The 23,781-nt window shown below is 48.2% G+C and overlaps 1 protein-coding gene across 2 annotated transcripts in view; it reads left to right on the plus strand.

The window, feature by feature from the left end:
- IREB2 (iron responsive element binding protein 2) overlaps positions 1-21,984 on the plus strand; it is a 41,897-nt gene extending 19,913 nt beyond the window's left edge. The window contains exons 6-22 of one of the 2 annotated variants that reach the window (XM_055339015.1): positions 127-196; positions 710-893; positions 1,609-1,748; positions 3,756-3,927; positions 5,585-5,685; positions 7,795-7,911; positions 8,931-9,090; positions 9,762-9,897; positions 10,907-10,991; positions 11,340-11,496; positions 11,961-12,085; positions 13,847-13,951; positions 14,047-14,189; positions 16,408-16,555; positions 16,641-16,763; positions 18,570-18,755; positions 19,395-21,984. In XM_055339015.1, the coding sequence (XP_055194990.1) occupies positions 127-196; positions 710-893; positions 1,609-1,748; positions 3,756-3,927; positions 5,585-5,685; positions 7,795-7,911; positions 8,931-9,090; positions 9,762-9,897; positions 10,907-10,991; positions 11,340-11,496; positions 11,961-12,085; positions 13,847-13,951; positions 14,047-14,189; positions 16,408-16,555; positions 16,641-16,763; positions 18,570-18,755; positions 19,395-19,505 (2,263 nt within the window). In that variant the 3' untranslated portion in view covers positions 19,506-21,984. Of the gene's footprint in view, positions 1-126; positions 197-709; positions 894-1,608; positions 1,749-3,755; positions 3,928-5,584; positions 5,686-7,794; positions 7,971-8,001; positions 9,091-9,761; positions 9,898-10,906; positions 10,992-11,339; positions 11,497-11,960; positions 12,086-13,846; positions 13,952-14,046; positions 14,190-16,407; positions 16,556-16,640; positions 16,764-18,569; positions 18,756-19,394 lie in introns of those variants that run through there. The other variant, XM_055339024.1, reaches the window with a different exon arrangement.
- The last annotated feature ends 1,797 nt before the right edge of the window (positions 21,985-23,781 follow it).

A 23,781-nucleotide genomic window follows, 5' to 3' on the forward strand; every position in this document is an offset into this window, starting at 1 on the left:
AGTCTGTCTAGTAAACTGCCATTCTGGGAATTTTTACAATGTGCTTGTGTGTGCGTCAGAATGAATACTTAGAAATAAGTCTTTTCTGTGATGTGTACGTTTAATGCCGGCCCTTCTTCCTTTTAGACCTGAAACAGTGTTAAAAAACCAAGAAGTAGAATTTGGCAGAAATCGAGAGAGGCTTCAATTTTTCAAGGTACAAATGATCTGGAGGAAATTTTTACACTGAAATTCACACAATATTGATAAGTATACTTTTTATACCCTTTAAATTAGTAGTTTTTAAATGCTTTGTGGTAGTAGAACGTTTTCTTCCTTCAGATAAAATCTTGTTGGAAAAAAAAATAGTAAAATAAAATCTTGTTGGAAATCCCAGTATGTAAAACAGAATGAGACTCAGTGGCTGCCATTCAAGGTTGCTGGGAAGGCCTGTGCCTGGGTCCCCCTTCCTGTCCACCAGGCCTTAGGGCACAGTTGAAAACTGCCACTTATCTGGACTATTGGAAGAATTCTCTCTGACTTAATTTTGCCTTAATAATCTGCAAAATGAGTATGTTTGGAGTTAGTCTCAATGCTTGTCTCTGTATACTGTCATGTTTGATCATTTGGAACATCAGTAAAATATTTTTAGTGTCAATATTTGTATTTTTATTGTGAGCACACATTGATATAGTAATGCTTGGATTTCTTGAATTTAAACATAATATAGTGGAGTTCAAGAGTTTTTAAGAACGTGGCTGTAATCCCTCCTGGAACTGGAATGGCTCATCAAGTAAACTTGGAGTATTTGTCGAGAATGGTTTTTGAAGAAGACGACCTCCTCTTCCCAGACAGTGTGGTTGGCACAGATTCTCATATAACCATGGTGAATGGTTTGGGGATTCTGGGGTGGGGTAAGTAAACCACTAAATGTACTTCCTTTGGGGGGACCTGACATCAGGAACATTCTAAAGGAACGTAAGTAGTAGGTCTTTGCAGGCTCTCCGAGGCGGTTTCTTCCTCTAGAAAAGCAGCAACAAGATGCCCCGGGTGTTCACAGAGCGACTGTAGTTGACGTGGTTCCTCCCGTGCTCGAGTCCACATTCGTCAGGACTCCACACCCCTTGCGTTCCAGGCCAGGCCCTTGATGGCCCACGGCCTCTGGCCGTTCATGCACACTCGTCTCAGAGTCGGGGGCTTCCCCAGTGGGCTGTGTTGTTACTTCCTCTGGCTTGGTCCAGGCTGTTCCCTCCGGCGGAACACGCGTACTCTCTACGGGTTGTTGACCGTCTTGTCTTCATTGTTAGACTCAACTGCTTGAGGTTCACAGGTTCTGGGGTCTGTTCACATCTGTGTGTTGAGCACAGTACAGTACTCGGTGTAATAAATACTAAACGTTCATTGAATTTAATGGAAAGGTAAACGCCAGGTTTTTCTCAACCCCGTGAGTGGAGCCCTTCTTCTGAGGAGCCTTGGGTCCCCGTCCACAGTAACAGCGGCAGTGTGGCGGCTCTGTGGGGTCTTTGTCAGTAAGACAGGCTCATGGAGCATTTGGGGATTTTGATGTTGCAAGAGAACCTACGTTACCTTTAAATGTGCTGTGCTCACCGTCCATCTTTGTCCCTCCAGGGGTTGGAGGCATTGAAACCGAAGCAGTAATGCTTGGTCTGCCAGTTTCTCTCACTCTCCCGGAGGTGGTTGGATGTGAGTTGAGCGGCTCGTCAAACCCTTTTGTCACATCCATAGATGTCGTGCTTGGCATTACAAAGGTAATTGTGCCAATCGTGTGACGTAGTGGACGTTAAGTACAGGGCCCCTTGAGGGCTATGTTTGGGTCCGCGCTGCGTGCTCTGTGCTCTGGCCTTCTTGGCCATGGCCTTGTAGTGACCATCACAGGAGTGGCCACACACGCAGAACCCTCCTTGGGTGCTAGTAAGTACAGACACGCCTGTGGGTGGTGGTCCCTTGACCTGTTAACTTGTTCAGTCCTCAGTACGAGCCTGGAAGAGTGCTCCCATGACCACCCCCATTTCAGTTCCGAGAAAACAGGCACCGTCAGGCTCTATGCCTTGGCTGAGGGTCACCTGGCTGAGCACTGGGGGTGCACCAGGACGAGCCTGGGCTCCCGGCCCTTACGCCTGTTGACCACGTGATTAGAGAATCATGTTTAGGAAAAGTGCGTCTCCTTTAATAACTAATCGTTTGCCCTCTAAAAGCCATTCACTGGAAAATAATGGACTGTTAGAAATGTGGAAGTGTCAAGATTTTCTGTTTGGCTGTTTTAACACTCTAACGGATTATATAAAAACTTTTCTGAATTTTTAAAACATTGGTTGTATACATTTAATACATGTATGCTAGAGTTTCCTAGTGAACAGTAATTTGTAACTCTCCTAAATTTCTGGTTTTCACTAACTCTTTGAATAGGAGTAAGTCCATTTTGTTAAGTAAACGAGAGTGGGCAATATCCCACCTGCACCTCCAGCTTGGATTCTGGAGTCTCTACCTTGGTTAGATTATTGATCCGAAGACTCTCCAGATTCTCTGCAGAGAAAGAAATGGTCCAGCTGCCCAGTCAGCATTTAGTACGGACCCTCTTCCCTAATTGAGAACATATTGACGCCTTGCAGAAGTGATTGATCCCATGTATGGTGCTGGAAGATTCAGAAGTTAAATTGAGAATTGCAGGGTTGTTCTAAAGGAAAGGAGTATGTTTTCAGAGAACTCTGTACTTTCCTTTGGATGACCTGAAAATTAATGCAACTTTTTAGACCCCCGGCTATACTTTTTTATAACAAGATCACAGGTCTATTTAAAAAATGTGGCATATTGGTACAAACATTAAATCTATCATGAAGTTTACATTTAATAAATGTTTTTCCTCCTGAGGTTCTGTCCTATTCATGATCTTTACAGATTAATCCCATATCAGTTTTCAAAACGTATATTGTGGCACCTCACGGATTTGTTGAAACAGCCTTAACTTTAGTCTAAAAGTGTTGTTCTGATCCTCGGAACTGTAACTGGGTATAAAGAAGCAACTTAGCCTTTTACAAAAGAATGGATCAAATGGCCGGTAGCGCCTCTGCACTGTTGGGGCTGGGTGTTCCTCGCGGGTTCAGGGTAGTCTTGTTCGGTGACCTCCCTAGGCTTCGCTTGCCCCAGGCGGAGGCCGTGCTCGGGGGAAGCTCTGGTTCGCCGAGCCGCCATTGTGGTTACCTGGTAATAACTCAGAAATGTGACTTTCCAAGGACACGTGAAATCTTGTCTAAATGGCATTAACCAAGAGGGAGTGATGCTGTAAATATGTGGACTGGGGTTGGGATTTGAAGAGTTCTTATAGCCAGTACATCTTTTTTAAATTAAATGCACAGTTTCATGAGTATGTTAGTATTTCATTACATCTTAAGATGCCATCAGTGGTTAGAAGCAGCCCTGGTTCATGTCTGCTAAGAAAGAAGAAAAGCTGCCAGCTAACACGCAGTGTCCGGTCTGAGGTCCACCTCGACGTCAGAGACGTTCACGTGTGGATCTAGCCATTTTTGCTCGTAAGCTGTCTCCGCCCTGCCTGACGGTGACATGGGGCCAGTCTTCTGTGGACTGTTTGTCTTAAAATACCTGCAAACCCAGAGTGAGTTGATGTGTGATAAGAACCACAGGGAACCTCTTTCATCCGTTGTCACTTTTAGGGGTTAAAAATTAGAGTTTGTTCTTTTCAGAGATTCCATGCCAATCTTACTAATTTTGTGTGCGTTTCTGTGTATCCCTTTATATAGCACCTCAGGCAAGTAGGAGTGGCTGGAAAGTTTGTTGAGTTTTTTGGAAGTGGAGTTTCACAGTTATCTATAGTGGATCGGACCACAATAGCAAACATGTGTCCAGAATATGGTGCTATCCTCAGCTTTTTCCCTGTTGACAATGTGACTTTAAAACATTTAGAACATACAGGTAAGAAGATGAAAGATCATTAGGGTAACTGTGTTACACGTCCAGTGTGTCTGTCTGAATACAACTACCTCGTGCATGGTATTCAATGTTCAGGAAGTTATCTTATTTTGAAACAGTGGCTCTCACATGAGCTGCCTCAGGTGTCTTTAGAGTGTTGTGCCCTTTAAACCTCATCCCTCCCGTGTGACCCATTTATAGTGATTTGAAGGAATTAGTGCAGCTGCTGGGCTTGGCCTCACTTCTTCCAGGACAGATGGCTGCCACACCGTAGCGATCGGGGCTGCAGTTTCATGGGAGGCGGGCTCGCGCGTCCTCACGGCTGTCCCCGTAACAGGAGTAGAGGAGCCATCTGACACGAGAGGCTGGGGACCAGTGCTCTGTCTAGAAAGTAACATAATTTTCCGAAGAGCAGCGTAGGATTACAGGTTCCAGATCTTTTTTGTGGCCTGATTCACAGGAGGTTTGACCCCCTCGTATGGGCGACTTAACGTATCCAGTACCTGTAAGACCAGAATGTGCCCCTGCCTCCTCCTCATGCGACCCACTTGCCTTTTGTAAGAGACCATTGCTGAGCTAATCTCTGATCATAAGTACATTCAGGGGGTGTGTTCTAGGGGCACAGCTTTTATAAGTTAATAGGTCAAATGGCAAAATGGACAGTGGTCGTTTGGAACATTGGAGGGAATGGTTCTCATTGAACGCAGAGCTTTTTATAAAGGGGATTGGGCCGGTAGGACATTTGAGAGAAGTGGCGGAGGTGCCTTCTCCCTTGTGTGTTAATATGACTTGTGTCTTGATGATCTATTGCTCTGTAACAAATTACCCTAAAACTCAGTGGCTTAAAACAGCAATGATCATTATGACGTGGTTTCCACGGGCAGTAGTGGAGGTGGCACAGCTAGCACAGCTGGTCTCTGCTCCGTGAAGCCCGGATCCCGAGGGTCGCTCACCCCTCAGCAGGTGCCTCGCTGGGACTGTCCATCCCAACTCCCACGTGGACTTTCAGGGCAGGTGACCTGGGAGACAGAGCGCCAGCCAGCCAGGAATTACATTGCTCGGGTCCGAGGGGTCGATTGTGCCTCTTGACTGAGGGATGGCATTGTCACGTTGTCAAAAGAACACGCAGCTCAGGGTCAGTCGCTGGGAAATACAATCAGCCGCCACCACGTGCTTCCTTGAGGCTTGCAGAGAACTACCCGTAGTTAACACGTAGGTTCTTTTACCTTCTGGAAGATCTCATCCACCCCTTTCTGCTCATGAAACTACCCCTAAGTTTCATTTTGGTTATTATATTGATATTAAAAAGTAATGAATGTCCTTTATGATGGGTGATAATTTATCATATGCGAGTTTATTGATTTATCTTCTGCAAACTAGCAGAAGATAAGTGAGTTTTGTGAGTTTTATAGAACTGGCTCAGCATTCTTCATCTTGTCGTTGAGTAACTTCTAAAGTGGGGGGCTAGTATGTATTTGATCAAGTGTCATGAAGGGTAAAACTTACTACTCTTGAGCAATATCAAGTAGTAATTTATAAAGCTATTCTGAGTACTTAGTAATGTGCAGTGTCTGTGTCTTGCTCGTTGGAATTCAGCACCCTCACTCCCAGGAGTTCAAAATTTCTTACTATGTGTTTTTGTTATTAATCTTCTTTTTAGGTTTTGACAAAGCCAAACTCAAGTCAGTGGAAACATACCTTAAAGCTGTGAAATTGTTTCGACATGACCAGGATAATTCAGGAGAACCCGCGTACTCCCAGGTACATGAGGAGCAGCCCCCTGGTCACCCAACCACCTGGGTCTGGATGCCGTGGCCACTTGAGCCTCTCTGCCTCCATTTGCTCAGCTCTGAAACGAGAGGCTGTTCTGAATGGGTTAAATACGTTAGATAGATGTGTTAGAATGGTTTCAGGCACCCAGAAACTGCTCAATAAATGTCCACCATCGTTAGTATTTAGCCAATTAATATTATTTGTGACTCTGCTTAGATTTTACTCATTAAGTTTATGTAGATTTCTGTTAGTGAATTTTACATTTTATTAATTTAAATTTTTAATATTTAAAATACAAAATTGACTTTTAGTCTCTCACTCTAATCTTTTTCTGCTTTATGATAAGAGCACCATGATGTGCTCTGTACCTGTCCATTCTGGTAACATCTGCCTCTGGTTAGCATCTTCATGCTGTCAAAATCATTAGGAAAGGGCAGCCCCGGTGGCGCAGCAGTTTAGCACTGCCTGCAGCCTGGGGTGTGAGCCTGGAGACCCGGGATTGAGTCCCGTGTCAGGCTCCCTGCATGGAGCCTGCTTCTCCGAGAACTCTGCCTGGGTCTCTGCCTCTCTCTCTCTCTCTCTTTGTCTCTCATGAATGAATAAATGAAGTCTTTAAAAAAAATCATTATGAAAGGGATTTAAAATTATGTGACCTTAAATATTAAAGGTATTTTATAATCTGGCCAGTGTTTCCCATCTGTTGGGTATTTATACTGAAGTAAAATTCATTTTCAGGGAAGTTTGAATTTTAATGACATTCCTTTTCTTCTAAGAATTATGATAAGCATCTAAAACACATTTGGTGGTGTTGTAGGTCTGGTTAACTGTTAAGCTATTTTCTTGGGTAGAAATCCATTTTTTTCACCCAGCTTTATTTTTCTTCATAGCATGTGTCCCTGCCTGAAATCTGTTAATTTCTATACGTGTTTGCCTCTTCCCCCCCACCAGAATGCAAGCAAGGTGCACAGGAGAGGAGCTTTGTCCCTGTGTTTAGTTCTGCACCTCCAGCCCCGAGAGCAGTGGCCGGCACGTTGCAGATGTGTTAGGTGGATCAACGGGTCCACCTAGGCGTAGTGAAGGCCAGTGTAGCACCTACTGGAACTGAATTTGTGTGAACTTTGGGCAGATCTCTTAGCTTTAGTCATTGTTTTCTGATCCCTTTCAGCTCTGTTTATTTTAGTGCTTTGTCCATTTTTTTTTTAAAAAAGACATAAAGGAAAAGAATAAGAAAAAGGAAAAATCTTGCATTGTATAATAAAAAGAAAGAAACTTGTTTCTTAAGGATCTGACAAGATTTAAGAAAACTAAAACCCATTAGGATATTGATTTCAAGACCGTCTCATTAAATACGTAAAGACAGGGATCACCTGGATCCATGAAGTGAAAGCACATGCACAGCAGGTGTGGCAGTTACAATCGGTCAGGGTGGACGGCGCTGTTAAATATTGGTGAAGGCCACAGTGGATAGAAACTTGATTTGAACTGATTATACATAAAACGGACAGAGGAAAATGGTAGAAACGTCAGAAGGAATGCACAGAAACCTAGTTGGGAGGTTGGGTTTTAAGAACATAAAAAAAAAAAAAAAAAAAAAAGAACATAACATTTTTTTAGCCAAGGAATGAAAGTAAGGTCTTGCCGGAGCCTGGCCAGCTAGACACTCTGGAACCAGGAAGAGAAAAGTCCTCTGTCCTTCCAGCACCCTGTGTTGACCAGACTTCGCGCCATGCAGGCCCCCTCCGTTGTCACAAAGCAGGGAAGGGTGAATTTGGAGCCCAGGGGCAGGTGGCTGATAGCTGGCACAGGCATCTACTGTGTCGTCGGGCATCTGTGACGACAGGGAAGAGAAATCGGAGCAACAGAGTATTCTGTGTGGGCAGTGTGGTTGGTGTGGGGCGGTGCGCACACTGATCTCTTTTAGCAAATGTTTGTATGTTCTGTTTCATAAATTAATCAAGATTGTTTTAAAATATTTCTGGGGGTGTGTATATCCCCATTTCAACAAATGTGGCTGTACTCTGCTTCAGGAAGTAGCGCTCAATTGCTGTCTCTACCTGACAAATTCTGATTCTTTGTCTCTTTCCTCTTGTTTCCTAGGTGATCCGGATTCATCTGAATTCAATAGTTCCATCTGTCAGTGGTCCAAAGAGACCTCAGGATAGAGTTGCTGTGATGGACATGAAGCGTGACTTCCAAGCTTGCTTGAATGAAAAGGCAGGTTACTGCGCCGCCACCTTTGTCAGTATTCCTTGTGCCGAGTGGCGAGGGCCCAGGTGCTTCTTGTGCCGAGTGGCGAGGGCCCAGGTGCTTCTTGTGCGGAGTGGTGAGGGCCCAGGTGCTTCTTTGCCGAGTGGCGGGGACCCGCAGGGGGGCCTGCACTCAGGCTGCTGCTGTGTTCACACATGTGAGCGCACGCCAGCAGCTGCCGGTGCCTTCCTGTCTGCAGTTGGTCAGTCATTGGTGAGCTTGTGCCCGCACCCACGGTGAGGGTCAGATGTGACATGTGTCCATCGTGCAGTCCTGATGTTGGTGCTCAGTGGTGTGTATGGCCGTGGCGCTCCTGTGGGGGACGGCCTGCACGGTGCAGTGTGCATCGTCACGCGAAGCACTGTTCTTGGAGTCCGTGGCCCCTTGGGTGAAACGCGCTACACTGGGTTCTCACTCCCATGAGGTCTGGTGACCGTACCTGGATAGTACACGGCCTCTGACTTTCAGCATCTGTACTTCTCAGAATTGCTAACACTGTTCTGAGAACTTGTATCTGGTGCTCTTTCTGGAGCCTTCCTTTTTATAATTTCTTAATTTTTGTTGGTGCCGCTGCTGTGCTAGTGTGGAACACATTACAGCAGTGCAGTGTGACATAGGATGGTGGGTGTCGTGGTTCCCAGCTCCCGGCCAGTCTCTGTCACATGTTCTGCACTCAGTCGCCCCGAGCATCCTATAAATCCAGCCATCAGGGCCGTGTCTGTGCTGAGTACCGAGAATGGGTAGTAGGAAGGCACGGGGAGCTGCAGAGCGTGAGACGGATCCCGGTAGTTAGGCCCGCCACAGACTCCTGTTGCGACGGCCCGGAGTCCGGCTCCAGCGGAGGTCTGGCTGCAGGTGTCTCGCGCCTTCCCCGTCATCCCGAGTCCGCGCTCCAAGCGTGAAACCACCTGTCGGGTCTGCTGTACTTTCTGCTGGTGTGTTTTTCTATTCGTACCCAGACTGTGTTTCTGTGTACGTTTGCGTAGGTGGGATTTAAAGGGTTCCAGATTGCCGCTGAGAAGCAGAAGGATTACGTCTCTATTCGTTACGAAGGAAGCGAGTACACGCTGTCTCATGGGTCTGTGGTCCTAGCCGCGGTCACCAGCTGTACCAATAACTGTAACCCGTCCGTCATGCTCGCCGCAGGTAGGCTGTCCCTTTCCAAAGTCACCTTCCTAGATTACCCATGGGTATTGGGATCGTGTTTGATATTGGAGACTTCCTGAGATTCTAATTGGGTCTAACAGAGCTTGAGGTTTGATTTTATGTTCTTGTGTTTTTATTACACAGAAGGTAAGTTCTTTTTATTATAATTTACATGCCTATTAGTTTTAGGTCATTATTGCTGTTTCTGTTAATCTAGAGTAGAGTTAGTTAGCAGGTGTCTTGATGGGTGACCACAGCCATGCGGGACAGTCCACTGAGAACAGAAGGAAGTAAAAGATGGTTGACAAGGTTCGTAAAGGAGAACACACTGTGTTGTGTGTATACAGCACAGTCGATAATTGTATAAAGTCTTGTGTAGCGAGTGCTGTTTATTACGATGGCCTGGTGGCTCAGTTAGTGATACGTGTTGTGTGTGCGTAATATTATTATATATCTCTTTTTTCCCATGTGTTCATGATGCTGTGGCTTCGGGCTGTACTTGAATTCACAGTGTAAAGGCTGGTATATCAGTATAATTTTTTATTTTAAATGAAACCAATTTATAGAGTAAAATGGACACGGTAACATTCATGCGTTTGGACTTCAACCCTTAATGAGTTGCAGACTGACCTGCCGAGCGCTGCCCTAACGCATCATTGTTTACCCTGCAGGTCTTCTGGCTAAAAAAGCCGTGGACGCTGGGCTTCATGTGAAACCGTACATAAGAACAAGTCTATCTCCAGGCAGCGGGATGGTTACACATTACCTCAGTTCCAGCGGAGTGTTACCATATCTCAGTAAGCTCGGGTGAGTGGCGGTCACCGCTGGGTCGCTGCTGTGCTTGTGGACCTGCAGATCCCGCAGTGATCGAAGCCGCTGTCAGAGCCTTTCATGGGCAAAGAGAAGTCGGGAAAAATAGGCTTTGGTACCTTGCACTTACCACGCAGTCCGAGGCCCCTCCCTCAGTAGACGGGGCAGGGGGCGGGGGCAGATTCAAGGAGCCGCCGCAGGGCTGGTCTCTAGGACGCGGATGTAAAGACAGACGTGGACGCAGGGTGGCACAGGGAGTACGTTATCTTGGGCTTGTGGAGGTCAGTTTTCAGAAAGAGTGACATGTTACAGGCAGCGTCATTAATGGAGAGAATTGTCTTAATTGATGTTTTGTGAGGTTACCGGGTCTGTCAAGCATGAGTTAAGTTATCCCTGAACTTTGTAGAAAATAACTTTCCCGTTTCTCACAGACTCAGAAAAAATAATTGACGTTGGCTGTGTATTTTGAAAACTGTTTTACTTTACACAAATCATCAGTTCTTTTGCAAGATTGGCAAATTAAAACATTTTTTTGCTTTTAGAAGAGCAGCTTTTTTTGAGGATTACGCCTGGCATTTTTTAGCTGGTATTTTGTGTTTTGGTTGATCAAGAATTAAGAGATTTCCTCGCTTCGACGTTCCTGGCTACAGGGTCCCTGCCGAGGCCTCGCTGCACTGTCCAGCCAGCTTACGCCCCCTGTAAGCAGCGGTATTGGTGTTCCAGTGGGCGTCTTAGAGCCCTCGCGAGTCACGTGTGGGCAAGTGCCCTGTGCGTCGTGCGGGTTTTGTGTCATGGTTAGACAAGCACATCTACCTCGGGGATGCTCTAAGTGTCTGAGTTCTTGCGCCCAGGACAGACAGCCAGCCTGACAGCCAGACCTACTGACAAGGGTTAATCCGCGTGTCCGGTAGCCTCATGACCGGGACTGGAGTGAAAGATGAGACCTGCCCTTCCTTTACAGCTGTTACGGCCTTCTGTTCACTCAGGTTTGTTTTTTCAAATACAGATTCGAAATTGTCGGCTATGGATGCTCAACATGTGTGGGGAATACAGCACCCTTGCCAGAAGCTGTTTTAAATGCAGTAAAACAGGTAAAAATGTGTGGATCAGTGACACATCTAAAGGGGTTTCCTTCACCATGTTCTATTGTTACATTATAGAAAGTATGTACTGATGTATTTATAGTCCTGTAGTCCATGCACCTGTTGGGAAGACTGGATCTTAAAATAATTGAAAGAATCATTTTGAGATCCTTGAAATAACCCTTTAATGAGGTAGCAAATTAGTATTTAGAGGCTTTGATAGTTCTCTGCCTCATAATTGGTTATGTGCTTTTTCGGTTATCTCGGTTTCAGACATGTAATATTTGAGATTGCACGTGTATGATTACCTGAATTTGCACCATCTCTTGAATATATATATTTGTGTATATTTTTCAGGGCGATTTGGTTACTTGTGGAGTTTTATCTGGAAACAAAAATTTTGAAGGCCGGCTTTGTGATTGTGTTCGTGCCAATTATCTTGCCTCTCCACCCTTGGTGGTAGCATACGCCATAGCGGGCACGGTGAATATAGACTTCCAGACGGAGCCTCTAGGTATCTCTTCCTTTGCACGTATACAGACATAACTGCACACGCTTTTTGCAAACTGGGACACTTCCGAGACCATGTACTCTGTGAAGTATTTCAGGAAATCCTATCATGCAGTCACTCATCTCTGTATTCAGAGGAAGAGTATAAAATGCACAACTACTTAGTTTTTTTAGCTGCTTATGCCTGAAGCACTCCTGTGTTGAGTGATTTACTTGGTTTCTGGGATAGGTCTCTGAAAATATCTGAACAGCTTGAAGGAATTACTATTTTTTGGTTTTAAGATTTATTTATTTTAGAGAGCAGACTCCCTGCTGAGCTGGGAGCCCGATGTCGAGCTCGATCCCTCGACTGCGAGATCATGCCCTGGGCCAAAGGCAGACACTCAACCGACTGAGCCAGCCAGGTGCTCCCAGAGAATTATTTTTTATACTAACGTTGATGTTCCCGTGTTCCCGTGTTCTCTCCAGGCATAGACCCTACTGGCAGGAGCATTTACCTGCAGGACATCTGGCCCAGCCGAGAGGAGGTCCATCAGATGGAGGAAGAGCGGGTTGTACTGTCCATGTTTAAAGCTCTGAAAGAGAAGATGGAGGTTAGAGGCTCACTTGTTTCTTTCTTTTTTTAAAAAAAATTTTTTTTTAAGATTTATTTATTTATGATAGACATAGAGAGAGAGAGGCAGAGACACAGGAGGAGGGAGAAGCAGGCTCCATGCTGGGAGTCAGACGCGGGACTCGATCCCGGGACCCCAGGATCGTGCCCCGGGCCAAAGGCAGGCGCTAAACTGCTGAGCCACCCAGGGATCCCCAGCTCACTTGTTTCTTAAGTAGTTTAATAAACGGAGGTGTTTCTTTCTTGTGTCTTTTTGAATTTAATAAAAATTGAAATCACATTATTTTGAACATAGTTTTTAATAAGTGATAATCATTTTGTATTTGGAACCTAGTATCTGGGAGAACAGCTTAGAGTGTTAGCACTGATCTTTGCTTTTTAGAAGTGGATGGCAGGCATCGTGGATACGGGCGGGATTCACAGGAGCTGCCTGTCTGTCTCTCTTCCCATTCAGATGGTTCAGGTTCAAAAGATGCGAGAGGAAGCAGTGGAGTGTCCCTCCCGCCCCTCAGAGGCAGGCAGGCGTCACTTGCTCACACATCTTCCCAGAGAGGTTGTGTGTACCTACATGCAAATGCATGTGTTCACACTGACAAAGCCCTGAGAGTAGAAGAGGTATTCACCGAGCAGACACTATTGGGCTCCTACTGTGTGCCAGGCACCCTTCTGGATGTTTTGAATATATCCAGGAGCACGGCACAGAATTCTCACCCGGAGAGGCAGGCAGTGAACTGTAAACAGATTATTAGGAAAATTGCCCAATGTGTTAAGAAGTGAGAGGTGCTATGGAAACGTGCAGATTGACCAGAATCTGAGCCGTAGATCGCAGGCAGTCGTAGGTGGTCGACAGCAGGACGTGTCTTGAGCAGGGCTTTGGAGGAGGCATTTCCGTGTGCCTGGACCAAGTGCAGAGCCACCGGGAAAGGCCTCGGGGAGCCCTGATGAGGGCGTCGGGGCGGCAAGTGCACAGGAAGTTAGGGCCCTGGCGGGAGGTGCTGAGGACGAGGTTACAGACCAGGCGTTGGGCCGTTGGTTACATGGAGTCCTTGAGGAAGTGACAGAAGCCTCCATGAGGTTGTGGACAGAGGAGCGTGCATCAGGACTGCTTGGTCCTGTGGAAGACGTGGCGGGAGGGGGCTGGACAGAAGCAGGGGCCCGTGGGACTCTTATTTTCAGGGTGGTGAGTTCAAGCCCCACCTCGGGTGCGGAGCCTACTTTAACTTACATAAACATGAGGACAGACCCAGAGCTGGGCAGGTGGGTTGCCCAGCGTGCGGGGAGGCTGCTGGTCATGGTGGCGGTGCGGGGCAGTGGTGAGACCTCCCGTGTGGTTTGCAGGCAGGACCGATGCCGTGTGGGGGACACGCGTGTTGAAAGAAGCAGAGGGTTATCCCTTAGCCGTGTTCCTAAAGATCACTGCACGCGCGACCACGCAGTCTGTTCTTAGCTGCACGGGTAGCTCTTTTTAAACCCTTGACCCTTGTTTTGGATTATTTAAAGTTTTATATTAAAACTTAATCTTGGGGTATCTGTGAAAATCCACTGTGTTGGAATTTGATGAGTAAATCTTCATTCATTCTGCCCAAAATGCTGTAATGTTCTAGAACATTACATAGAGATCTTAGCTTCCTTTCCCAGTGAGTAAGGCCTTTTTAATTCCCTCCAACATTTTTATGAGACTCTGTTTTCTGACTCCATTTTATCTGTTCGTTTCGTTCACCAACCAAAATCAAATTCACAGATGGGAAATAAGCGGTGGAATTCCTTAGAAGCACCGGATTCAGTTTTGTTTCCATGGGACTTAAAGTCCACTTATATCAGATGTCCTTCGTTTTTTGATAAGCTTGTAAGTATAGTTTTACGCGTTGATTTTTTCAAGGTTGTTATGAACTAAAAAACCATCATGAGGAGTAAATGCCTTTAACTGTTTTTACCTTTTAGACCAAAGAGCCAGTTGCCCTGCGGCCTATTGAGAATGCCCACGTCCTGCTGTACCTGGGAGACTCGGTCACCACCGACCACATATCACCTGCAGGGAGCATCGCCAGGAGCAGTGCTGCCGCCAAGTACTTGACAAACAGAGGGTAGGTGTGCGGCCCCGGGCCCATGTGAGTCGGAACCGTGTGGACCCGCACAGACTCAGGTCGGTTTTGATAAACGCAGTCCAGGCCTGTAAGTCTGTTTGTTCCTTGTGCATTTTCTTTCTCTGCTGACTTGTAGGAACAGAGGTCAAAACGTGTGACCTGGAAGAGAGGTCATAGGTAAGGGTAGTCTGGTCAACAGGAGGGTAGTAAGTGTTTGGGAGTGGAAACTCACACGCAGATGTTCGACTGTGTGTGGGGTTGGCGCCCGTGTAGTTTGGGGTTCTGCTGCGTAGGCCACCGTCGCGGGTGTCTGATCACCGCTCTTTGACCTGAACACTAACTGGGGTTCCCGTCATAGCTGTGTTTCCTTATAACTTTAGAAATTGAATTTGCTCCTTTAGATTGAGCCCTTGCAGCAAACTGAACAATTGATTGGAAGTGAGATTTTTTTTTTTAATACTACTTTATTGAGGGATCCCTGGGTGGCGCAGCGGTTTGGCGCTTGCCTTTGGCCCAGGGCGCGATCCTGGAGACCCGGGATCGAATCCCACGTCAGGCTCCCGGTGCATGGAGCCTGCTTCTCCCTCTGCCTATGTCTCTGCCTCTCTCTCTCTCTCACTGTGTGACTATCATAAATAAATAAAAGTTAAAAAAAAAATACTACTTTATTGAACAGTCAGCTTTGTTTGACCCCAGATGAAGCCTAACGGCTCCTCCATCCTTGGAGTCCAAAATTTAAATGTGTGTTTTGTGGACCGTAATACATGTGCGTGAGCCTGGGCTTCATCTGTATAAAATCAGAAGACCATGAGTTTCTGCCCATTGAGCTTAAAGTTTTACAAGAATATTAGAAGAGGACGTAAACGTCATTGTAGTGGGAGATTTAAGTGTAAACCTAGATTTTATCTCATTTCTACACGATTGACGATGTGGAGTTGCTCTGTTATCAAGACAAAGTTTTTTGCAAAGAGCAGAATTTTCTGCACCACTGCCTTAGATGCTAGAGCTGTTCGAGTGATGACTTTCCATCAAAATATCGTGTAAAAAATCTGTACCCCGTAACGTGGTCGCACACATCCTCGTGCCTGTGGCTCTGCTTACAGTCTCATCAATGCTATTGTGAAGTTTGTGTTTGAATTTTTTCCTCTGGTTAACTGTAGCTTGGTATGAATTAAACACTTTTTGGTAGAAGTTGCAAATAGCAATTCCATTTGATAGAACTTGATAAAAATGAATCTGTTATATGCATGGCTTTTATTTGTAGTACTGAGAAATAGGTTTTTAAATATTTTTTGGTTATGATTTCTATCTTGGTCATAATCATGACATAACATCCACCAAAAGAAGTCCCTGCTTTTCTCAAATATGTGACTACTGTATGGGTTGTTTTGTTTTGTTTTGTTCTGTTTAATTTTTTAAAAAGATTTTATTTATTCACGAGAGACACAGGCAGAGGGAGAAGTAGAAGCAGGGTCCCTGCAGGGAGCCCGACACGGGATTCGATCCCAGGACTCCAGGATCACGCCCTGAGCTAAAGGCAGGTGCTCAACCCCTGAGCCCCCAGGGGGCCCTTACATGGCATTTTTTAAAAGAAAGACCTGTATTCGTACTTGTTTGCACTGACTGAACGATCTAAAGAGAGTTTTACTTTTCCAAAGAAAAGCTATTACCATCCTAGTGTTGTGTGGGTTTTTAGTAAAAGCCAAATAGCACAAGGTGAATTTCTGGAAAGCGGTGGATAATGTTGCCTTTATGGCATTTTGACCTGGGAGGTGTTTCCTGGGAGTGTCTGTTCTCAGGCAGCAGGAAAGCTGCTCGAGCAACCAGAGGTGGAGAAATGACTGATTTCAGATTGGGAGGCATTTGAAATATTGACTGGCCACGTGATAGAAATTGTGTTATTTGGGGGGGGGTGGTATCAAGATAGTATTTTTAAGACTTCATATATTTTAGAGAAATAGAGATTTGTACGGTTAAAATATGTTATCTGAGTTTGCTTCAAAATCACCTGCTAGGGGATAATTATAGAAGAAACAGGATTCCACGGCCACAGCTTGATGATGACAGGCAGTCAGGTGTTGGCTGTTATGTTTTCTCCACATTTGTATATGCTTGAAATTTTCTGCAATAAAAAGTGTTTCTGAGTAAGTTTTATGATCCAGTAATGCGTGATGGTTTTTCCATCTGAAATGAAACTGGCTTCACGACTTCCTTGCAGCCTTACTCCTCGTGAGTTCAACTCCTATGGGGCCCGCAGAGGCAACGATGCCGTGATGACCAGAGGCACGTTTGCAAACATCAAGCTGTTTAATAAGTTCCTTGGGAAACCAGCTCCCAAAACAATTCATTTCCCGTCAGGACAGACGGTAAGTTTGCACACGAGCGTTTAGGCAGTTGCCACCTGGACCCCAGAGCGAACTGAAGGTGCTTGTGTTTGTTTTCCATCCACAGCTAGATGTGTTTGAGGCTGCGGAGCTGTACCAGAAGGACGGGGTCCCGCTGATCATTTTAGCAGGAAAAAAATACGGTTCCGGGAACTCCAGAGACTGGGCTGCCAAAGGACCGTATTTGCTGGTACTGATGCTTCACTTTTATCTTCTTAAACTTGAGTTTTAAACGTTCTCTTTTGTGAGTAACATCTTCTCAGAGTTTGTTTTGCTCGTTTGGATTTTTTTATGCTTATTTGGGACTCGTATTGGTGAATCAGGTTGACTCTACATCAGTCTTTCTTGAGGACGTCAGCACGGTGCAGGGAAAGGAGGCCAGTCTGGAACTGACGCTCTGTAATGCTGATCGTTCAGGTCCACTGAGTGTTGTACTTGCTTCCCAGTCGGGGGTTCACAGAGTCCCAGGTGGGCTGAGGGGCCAGGCTTCCCCAGGAGATGACAGAGCCTGGCCGCCTGCAGGGAGGGCATTTCTCGTGCACCCGTGCCTTTGCTGAAGTGCGGGCGGCGGGGGGTGGGAGGGTGCCTGGAGACATCCTCAGGACCAGGGCTCTCCTGCTCTCCTCCCAGGCTCACTCACGCCCCTCAGAGCAGCCGTGGCTGGAAAGAGGCGGCCACGCCAGGCGGTCAGATCATGTAATCGTGCACATGTCACTCTTTTTTTTTTTTTTTTTAAGATTTTATTTATTCATGAGAGAGACAGAGAGAGACACACAGGCAGAGGGAGAAGCAGGCTCCATGCAGGGAGCTCGATGCAGGACTCTATCCCGGGACCCTAGGATCACGCCCTGAGCTGAAGGTGGTGCTAAACAGCTGAACTACCCGGGGATCCCTGCGCGTCATTCTTGAATCTTTTGTCTCCCCCCAAAGATGTAAATACTCGAAGGAGTTGTAGCAATAAGCCAGTTTCTCTCATCTTGCTGAGATATTATCACTATTGTGAACATTAGTTACAGATTCAGGTTCCGTTTTTTTCTGATGTTTTTTCTCTTTGTTTTTAATGTTGGAGGCTTTGCCTAAATTTGACCCTAGGCTGTCTGTTTGGTTAGACATTGAGCGCTGCTCATAAGCCGGGGGTGTTGCCTGGGTTTTGTTGGGTGATGGGCCTTACCGTGGATGGCTGGATGACCACCTGCCTGCTTCACTGGGCGAGCCCCGTGGGTCAGTATGTGCAGGTGGACACTCTCACGTCTTGCCCGATTCCCTGCCCGCACGGGGCCCGGCGGTCTAGGGCATACATTCGCGTCAGGTGATGGCGCTCACTGGGGTGAGAACTGATTCTTGGGCGTTAAAAAAATCATACTGTTTTTATGGATAAAGGACAGGTGTACACGTAATACTGAAATAGACACACAGTACATGTTTGTGGCATTGAAATTTTAGGGCGGCAGCAAGGAGGAAGATGTGGCTGGAGGAGGTCCAAGAGCTCCTTAGGAGAATGGTAGGAAAGTGGAGAAGCTGGGCCCAGAGCCTCTGGCTGGTGTTCTGCAGAGAACAGGATCTTATCGTCACAAACTGACCCAAGCCTCACTCGTGTCGGGCTGTAGATGGAGTCTGTGGTTTCTGTAGTTGGACGTTGTCTGCTCAAGGTCCCTCATCCTCTAAGTATTTGTAGAATCCACACCTCCTGTTTCCTCTGCTGCCGTGGGGCATCCTCCTTTATTTCTGTATTTAGTGGCAGTCTGAGAGCGAGAGAGAGTGAGTGAGCACCGTGGCACCCCCCCCCCCCCAGCCTCGGGGGAGCAGAAGTCAGGGAGCCACCTGCAAATACAGAAGAGTGATCTGTGCATGCTCTGATGCGCCACTGACCTCTAGTGTGTGCTGTGAGGTTAAGCTTTATCGAAAGGCCACAAGTAGAATTTTTTCCCTTAAAAATGGCCCAAAAAAGCAACTTTCAAGAAATGGTTGGAAGAAGTAAAATGCACATTTGTTACAGGGCGTGAAAGCTGTTTTGGCTGAAAGTTATGAAAAGATTCACAAAGATCATTTGATTGGAATCGGCATAGTTCCACTTCAGTTCCTTCCGGGAGAAAACGCAGAGTCCTTGGGCCTCTCTGGCAGAGAAACATTTTCCTTAACGTTTCCTGAAGAGCTGTCTCCTGGACTAACGTTAAGTATAAAGGTATCTGTGAGACTAAGTCCGTGACGGCGTCGTGCGCATCAGCGAGAGGGTTGCAGATGGAATAGAAGGGATGGTTGTGAATTGCACGCTGACGTCAGTTGTAGCGTAACGCGGTGAACCCATGCTGACGTAGCTGGCCTCTGAGGGAACGTAGGGAGCACACATCCTTAGTCCAGAACACAGGAAGGTGCTGGCTGCAGGGACGCAGACTTTGCTGTGGGACAGGGCGGAGTGGCGGGTGTTAGATAAGGGACCGAGAGGAGCAGGAGCGGTGCGACTCCCTCACTCCCTCACTCCCTCACTCGGAGGCCAAGGTCTCCTTCGTGTGACTTGCTCTTCTAGGTGATGCGGGACTTGTCATTGAGAAAGGGGGATGGAGGGGCGCCCGGGCGGGGCAGGCGGTCCAACAGCGACCCCCGACGTCCACTCGGGTCTTGATCTCAGGGTCGTGAGCTTGAGCCCGAGACACAGGGATGAGAACCCCCGTTGTGTACTTAGCTGTGGCAGGACTTCCAGGCAGGACGAGGGTTTCCGAGCGTGTGGCAGGTGTGGTCGTGGAAATTGAAGACCAGTGGTGTGCGCGCTGGGGACGCTGGGAGGATTTCACCACTCACGGGGGCTGTTTCTGTTTGTTTGAAGACAAGCACTGGCAAAGTATTCAGCGTGATTGCTGCTTTCGAAAATGACGTGGAAGTGACGTTGTACAGACACGGAGGATTATTAAACTTTGTGGCACGAAAATTCTCATAGTATCTACTCCAGGCGGATACCTGTCAGAACTGCTAACCGCAGGGAAGCCTTTCGGGCCGGACCAGAGATCTTTGCTCTGGAGCTGCAGACATCCCGCGCGCTCGGCGGTCTCACCGTGGGTGTAAATGATAATGAATCATCATAGTGACTGAAATGAAATCTTCCTGATTTTAAATAATAAACGAATGGTGCTATTAACATTGCTAAAAATCAACGTGTGAGGTGTGCTGTGGGAGAGGCATAAGTCCGGGGGTATTTTATCGGACCATTTTGTAAATAAAGGCAGAATTTGAACTCGTGTTGAAGATTCTTACACGAATAACCTTCCCGAGGTCGTTTAGTTCCGCGCCTGTAAAACTGTGCACTGCTGTTTGTTGGTTCAGACCAGCAGTTTGGAAGTCAGAAGCCAGGTGAGACCCCGGACTGTGGACGCTGGACTCTGATTCACACGTGAACTTTCCGATACTTTCATTCTCTGTCAGACTTGAGCTGGACATGGTTGGCGTCCATTGTTTGTGATCCAGCCAGGCTTACCCTAGAGTCGGTCTAACGGCGCGACGCCGCGGCCCCGACACCCTGTGCCGTCTGGCCACGGCCCCCCCGGGTGGACGTGGAGCGGCCTGGGTGGCTCCCGCGCTCACGTTGTTCCATGATTTGCTGCTGTGACGCACTTGCCAGCCTCAGACGGTGTGACATCAGGACATCAGTTGGGTCAGATCATGTTGCTCACGTTATGTGACACTGTTATTTCCTAGGACCTATTATTTTAGGTGTCATTAACCAAAATTCCACACTCCCTTATAGTTGCTAAAGAGAGCTCGATCAGTAAATGCTAAAATGATTTCCTCTAGGCTCTTAAATTATCCACCCTAAATTATATGCTTGATGCTCAACTCTAAGCATTTTTTAAATATTGATTATTTCTTAATTATTTAAAATTGATTTCCTGTCATTCTGAATCCATATTTTACCTGGGATGCATGATTCTATTAGTTATGTTTTTGTTTTAACCAAAGCTGACTATCAGGATAAAACACTTAAATTGTTGCCGCCTGGAGACTCTGCTTTCTCCATCTGCATGTCCCTTCACCGCAGCAAGTGTTCAGTCTATAAGACGTTTGGTGACTTTTAAGAAAAAGGTTGGATAATTAATTCCAGAAAGTCCTATACCTTTTTTTTTAATTAAGAACTTAAACTTAGCAGCCAAAATGTAAATTGTAGAGTTTTTTTGTTTTTGTTTTTTTTTTCACTTGGAGATCTTCCTCTGACCCAGTCGCCCGCGTGGCCCAGAAGGACTGTTCACTGAATTTCAGCTGAAACTAGCAGGGCAGGGGCTGCAGACCGCTGAGAACTTGGCACGCTCGCACTCCCACGCGCCCGTTGGGCATAGTCTGCGCGTCTGTGTTTAGACAATCACGGGGACTGCGGTCTGAGGACATGATTTCCCTTCTTTATTTAAATTTTCTATAACAACTTCTGTGGTACCTTCTGTTGTGTTCTTGATATGTTGTTACACCGTGTATCTGTCCGTGCGTGTGTTTAATTTACATGAAAACATGAATTGGGTGGGGGGAGTGGACGGGTCCCAAGTGTCCCCGGACACGAGGAGGTGGCTCCGGGCGCCTCATGGGGACGCGTCGTGCCATCTCAGGCCGCCCTGTGTTGCGTGGCCGCGGGCGGACACACAGGTGCTTGTCAGTGTCCCGTGTGCCCGCCCGCTGTGCCCGCAGCCCCGCAGCCCCACCCCGGCCACGTGCTCTGTTGGCAGAGAGGGGTCATCTCTTGCTTTTACTGTTCCATTTACCTCCTTTGTTGACTATATCTGGGTAATTTGGTGTTTCAAAAAAATGCACAGTATCGTAGGAAGGGAGCATACTAGGCACGTGAGAAGCACACGAGGGTGTGACCCAGAGGCTGACGTCAGAGGCGTTAGCGCAGCAGCAGCTTTTCATCCCAAGAAAACGAAGCCACCTGCCGTTGCCACGTCTCCTGCCTCGGTGTTGCTGCTCCCGCCGACCCCGGGATGAGGGAGCCGCGCCGCCGCCGTCGGTGCCTCCTGGGGGGCTGGCAGGAGGACAGCCCGCCGGCCTGACATTTCTCTGTGGTTGTATGAAGACCGCGGTCTCTGCCTGTGGGTGTAGGGGAAGGTGCTCAGACACTGGGTGTTGACCTTAGTTTGAACTTGGGGTGATGGAGGGGGAACAGGGAGGCTCTGTTAGGCTTCCTCCCCTCCTGTGTGATAGTGCTGACGTTTCTATCAATTTTACATATAATATATGACTATGAAACCATGTATCTCAAGTAACTATAAATCATTGTCTATTATTTAAAGCCAACAAAACAGTGTAACAGTTTTAAGTTCAATAATGTCAAGTATTGTATAAAAATATATCGGAGGCAGAGTTCAGTTGATGACAATTGTGTATATGTTATTGATGCTGTAAATTATTTTTAATAAAGAAAATTGTATTATCACACATCTCTTGCTAGAAAATATTTTGTGGTGATTGAAAATAAGACCCCAGAACTTAAAGAGAACTAGGACGGCCTCCAGAAATTCCTCTTCGGGGATGTTCCCTCCATGCTCGGCACTGATTCCCCACCTGATTCCCGACCTGACCGCCGGGAAGCGAGCCGTGTCTCTCTTGCTGGCCCGGGCTGAGGCCCGAGCGCTCACCCCACGTGGGGTGGCCTCGTGGGAACAGGGGAGCCTGCTCCATGCAAGCGTTGTTCCAGGGGGTTCTCGGGTCCATGGAATCCCATTGCGACAGTTGAAAAGACTGTCCTGTCCCCAGGGCGGGACCCCTTGCACGGGGCAGAGCCAGCGGTGAGGTGGGCAGTGTCTGCTGTCTGAGCAGCCCCATCCCCTTGGCTGAGGTCTGATGGTCTGACAGACTTCACACCACGCTGAAAATACTACCTACAATCGCCTCCCTGCAACAGCCCCGGTTCCGGTCTCCCCGGCGTCCTCAAGCACCTGACGCGCCGGCACACCATGCAGATTCAGGAGGAGCCGGACCAGCCGCGTGACCTGCTGCGGACCCCGTCGTGGAGGGTTTGTGGTCCGGATGACAGCTCGGACAGACTGGTCTGGCGTGCTCGGCTGTGTTACACGGGGGTGGCTCTTTCCTGAGGAGGCAGGCTGGAGATGCGGGGTTTCACATCTGCGTCCCGGCTCCGCGGGCTCACGGGGACTCCCTCCCCGAAGCACAGCTGCCAGGGCCTGGGCCTCCACCCTGGAGCAGTGTGTAATCTAAAAATACCTGCCCTTTGTACCACTTTTCATGGCAGCCAAAATAAGCAATGAGAGTTTATTAAAATTTGGTAGATGTAGGGGTGGGGGGCCCTCAGGGGGTGGGGCCTGGTGCTCTTGATCTTGGGGTCCTGAGTTTACGCCCCGTTGGGTGTAGAGATGATTTAAAAAGAACATGAAAGGGCAGGTCTTTCTAAAGGCGGTGGCATGGGTGGAAAGGGGCCTCTCTGTCCCCATGTCCTGACCCCAGAAGAGCAGAAAGTGGAGAAGCAGACCCGCCGCTGAGGCCAGGCCGCGGTGAGGAGCTGGGCGGGGACCAGCAAGCTGAGCGCCCTGGGCCGGGAGTCAGATTTGGGTTGTGGGTCCCCGAACCGCGCGGGTCAAGGCCCGCCTGACACCCTGAAGGGATTTCCAGAGAAGAGGGTCTACCGCGGCCGCGAAAACGGCCCTGCTCCTTGGAGGTGAGAGCAGAGAGGAGACACTAATGGGGGAAGGAGGCGGCAAGGCAGAGGCTCGGAAACCTCCCGGGGACCAGGGCCAGGCCGTAGTGACCCCCCGGGGGACGGGTGCTGCACCTGCAGGGGTGGGTGCGATGCCTGCGGGTGGGGGGTGGTACCCACTGAGGGCAGGGTGCTGTACCTGCGAGGGGGGTGGCACCTGCGGGGGGGGGAGCATCCTGGGGGGGGGGTGCGGCACCTGCGGGGGCGGGGGGTGGTACCTGCAGGTGTGTGCTGCACCTGCTGGGGGGGGCACCCTCGGGGGGCGGGGCGGGGGGCGCCGCGGCTTCCAGGGGGAGGGGCTCGGGCTCCGGCCCCGCCTCCCGCCCCCCCCCCGTGCGCTGTGCCCGCGGGTCGGAGGAGCGCGTGGGCCCGCGGCGCTGGGAGGGCCGCTCCGTGAGCCGCAAGCCCCGCCGGGGCGGCCGGCGGGCGGGGGGGGGGGGGGGGCGGAGGGACCTACCCGCCGCAGGTGCCACTCAGAGCGGGGCGCCTGCCGAATGGCTGCCCGTAGCGGGGGCGGGGCCTC

Source organism: Nyctereutes procyonoides, unplaced genomic scaffold, assembly GCF_905146905.1.
Source record: "Nyctereutes procyonoides isolate TBG_1078 unplaced genomic scaffold, NYPRO_anot_genome, whole genome shotgun sequence".
Classification (NCBI taxonomy): Eukaryota; Metazoa; Chordata; class Mammalia; order Carnivora; family Canidae; genus Nyctereutes; species Nyctereutes procyonoides.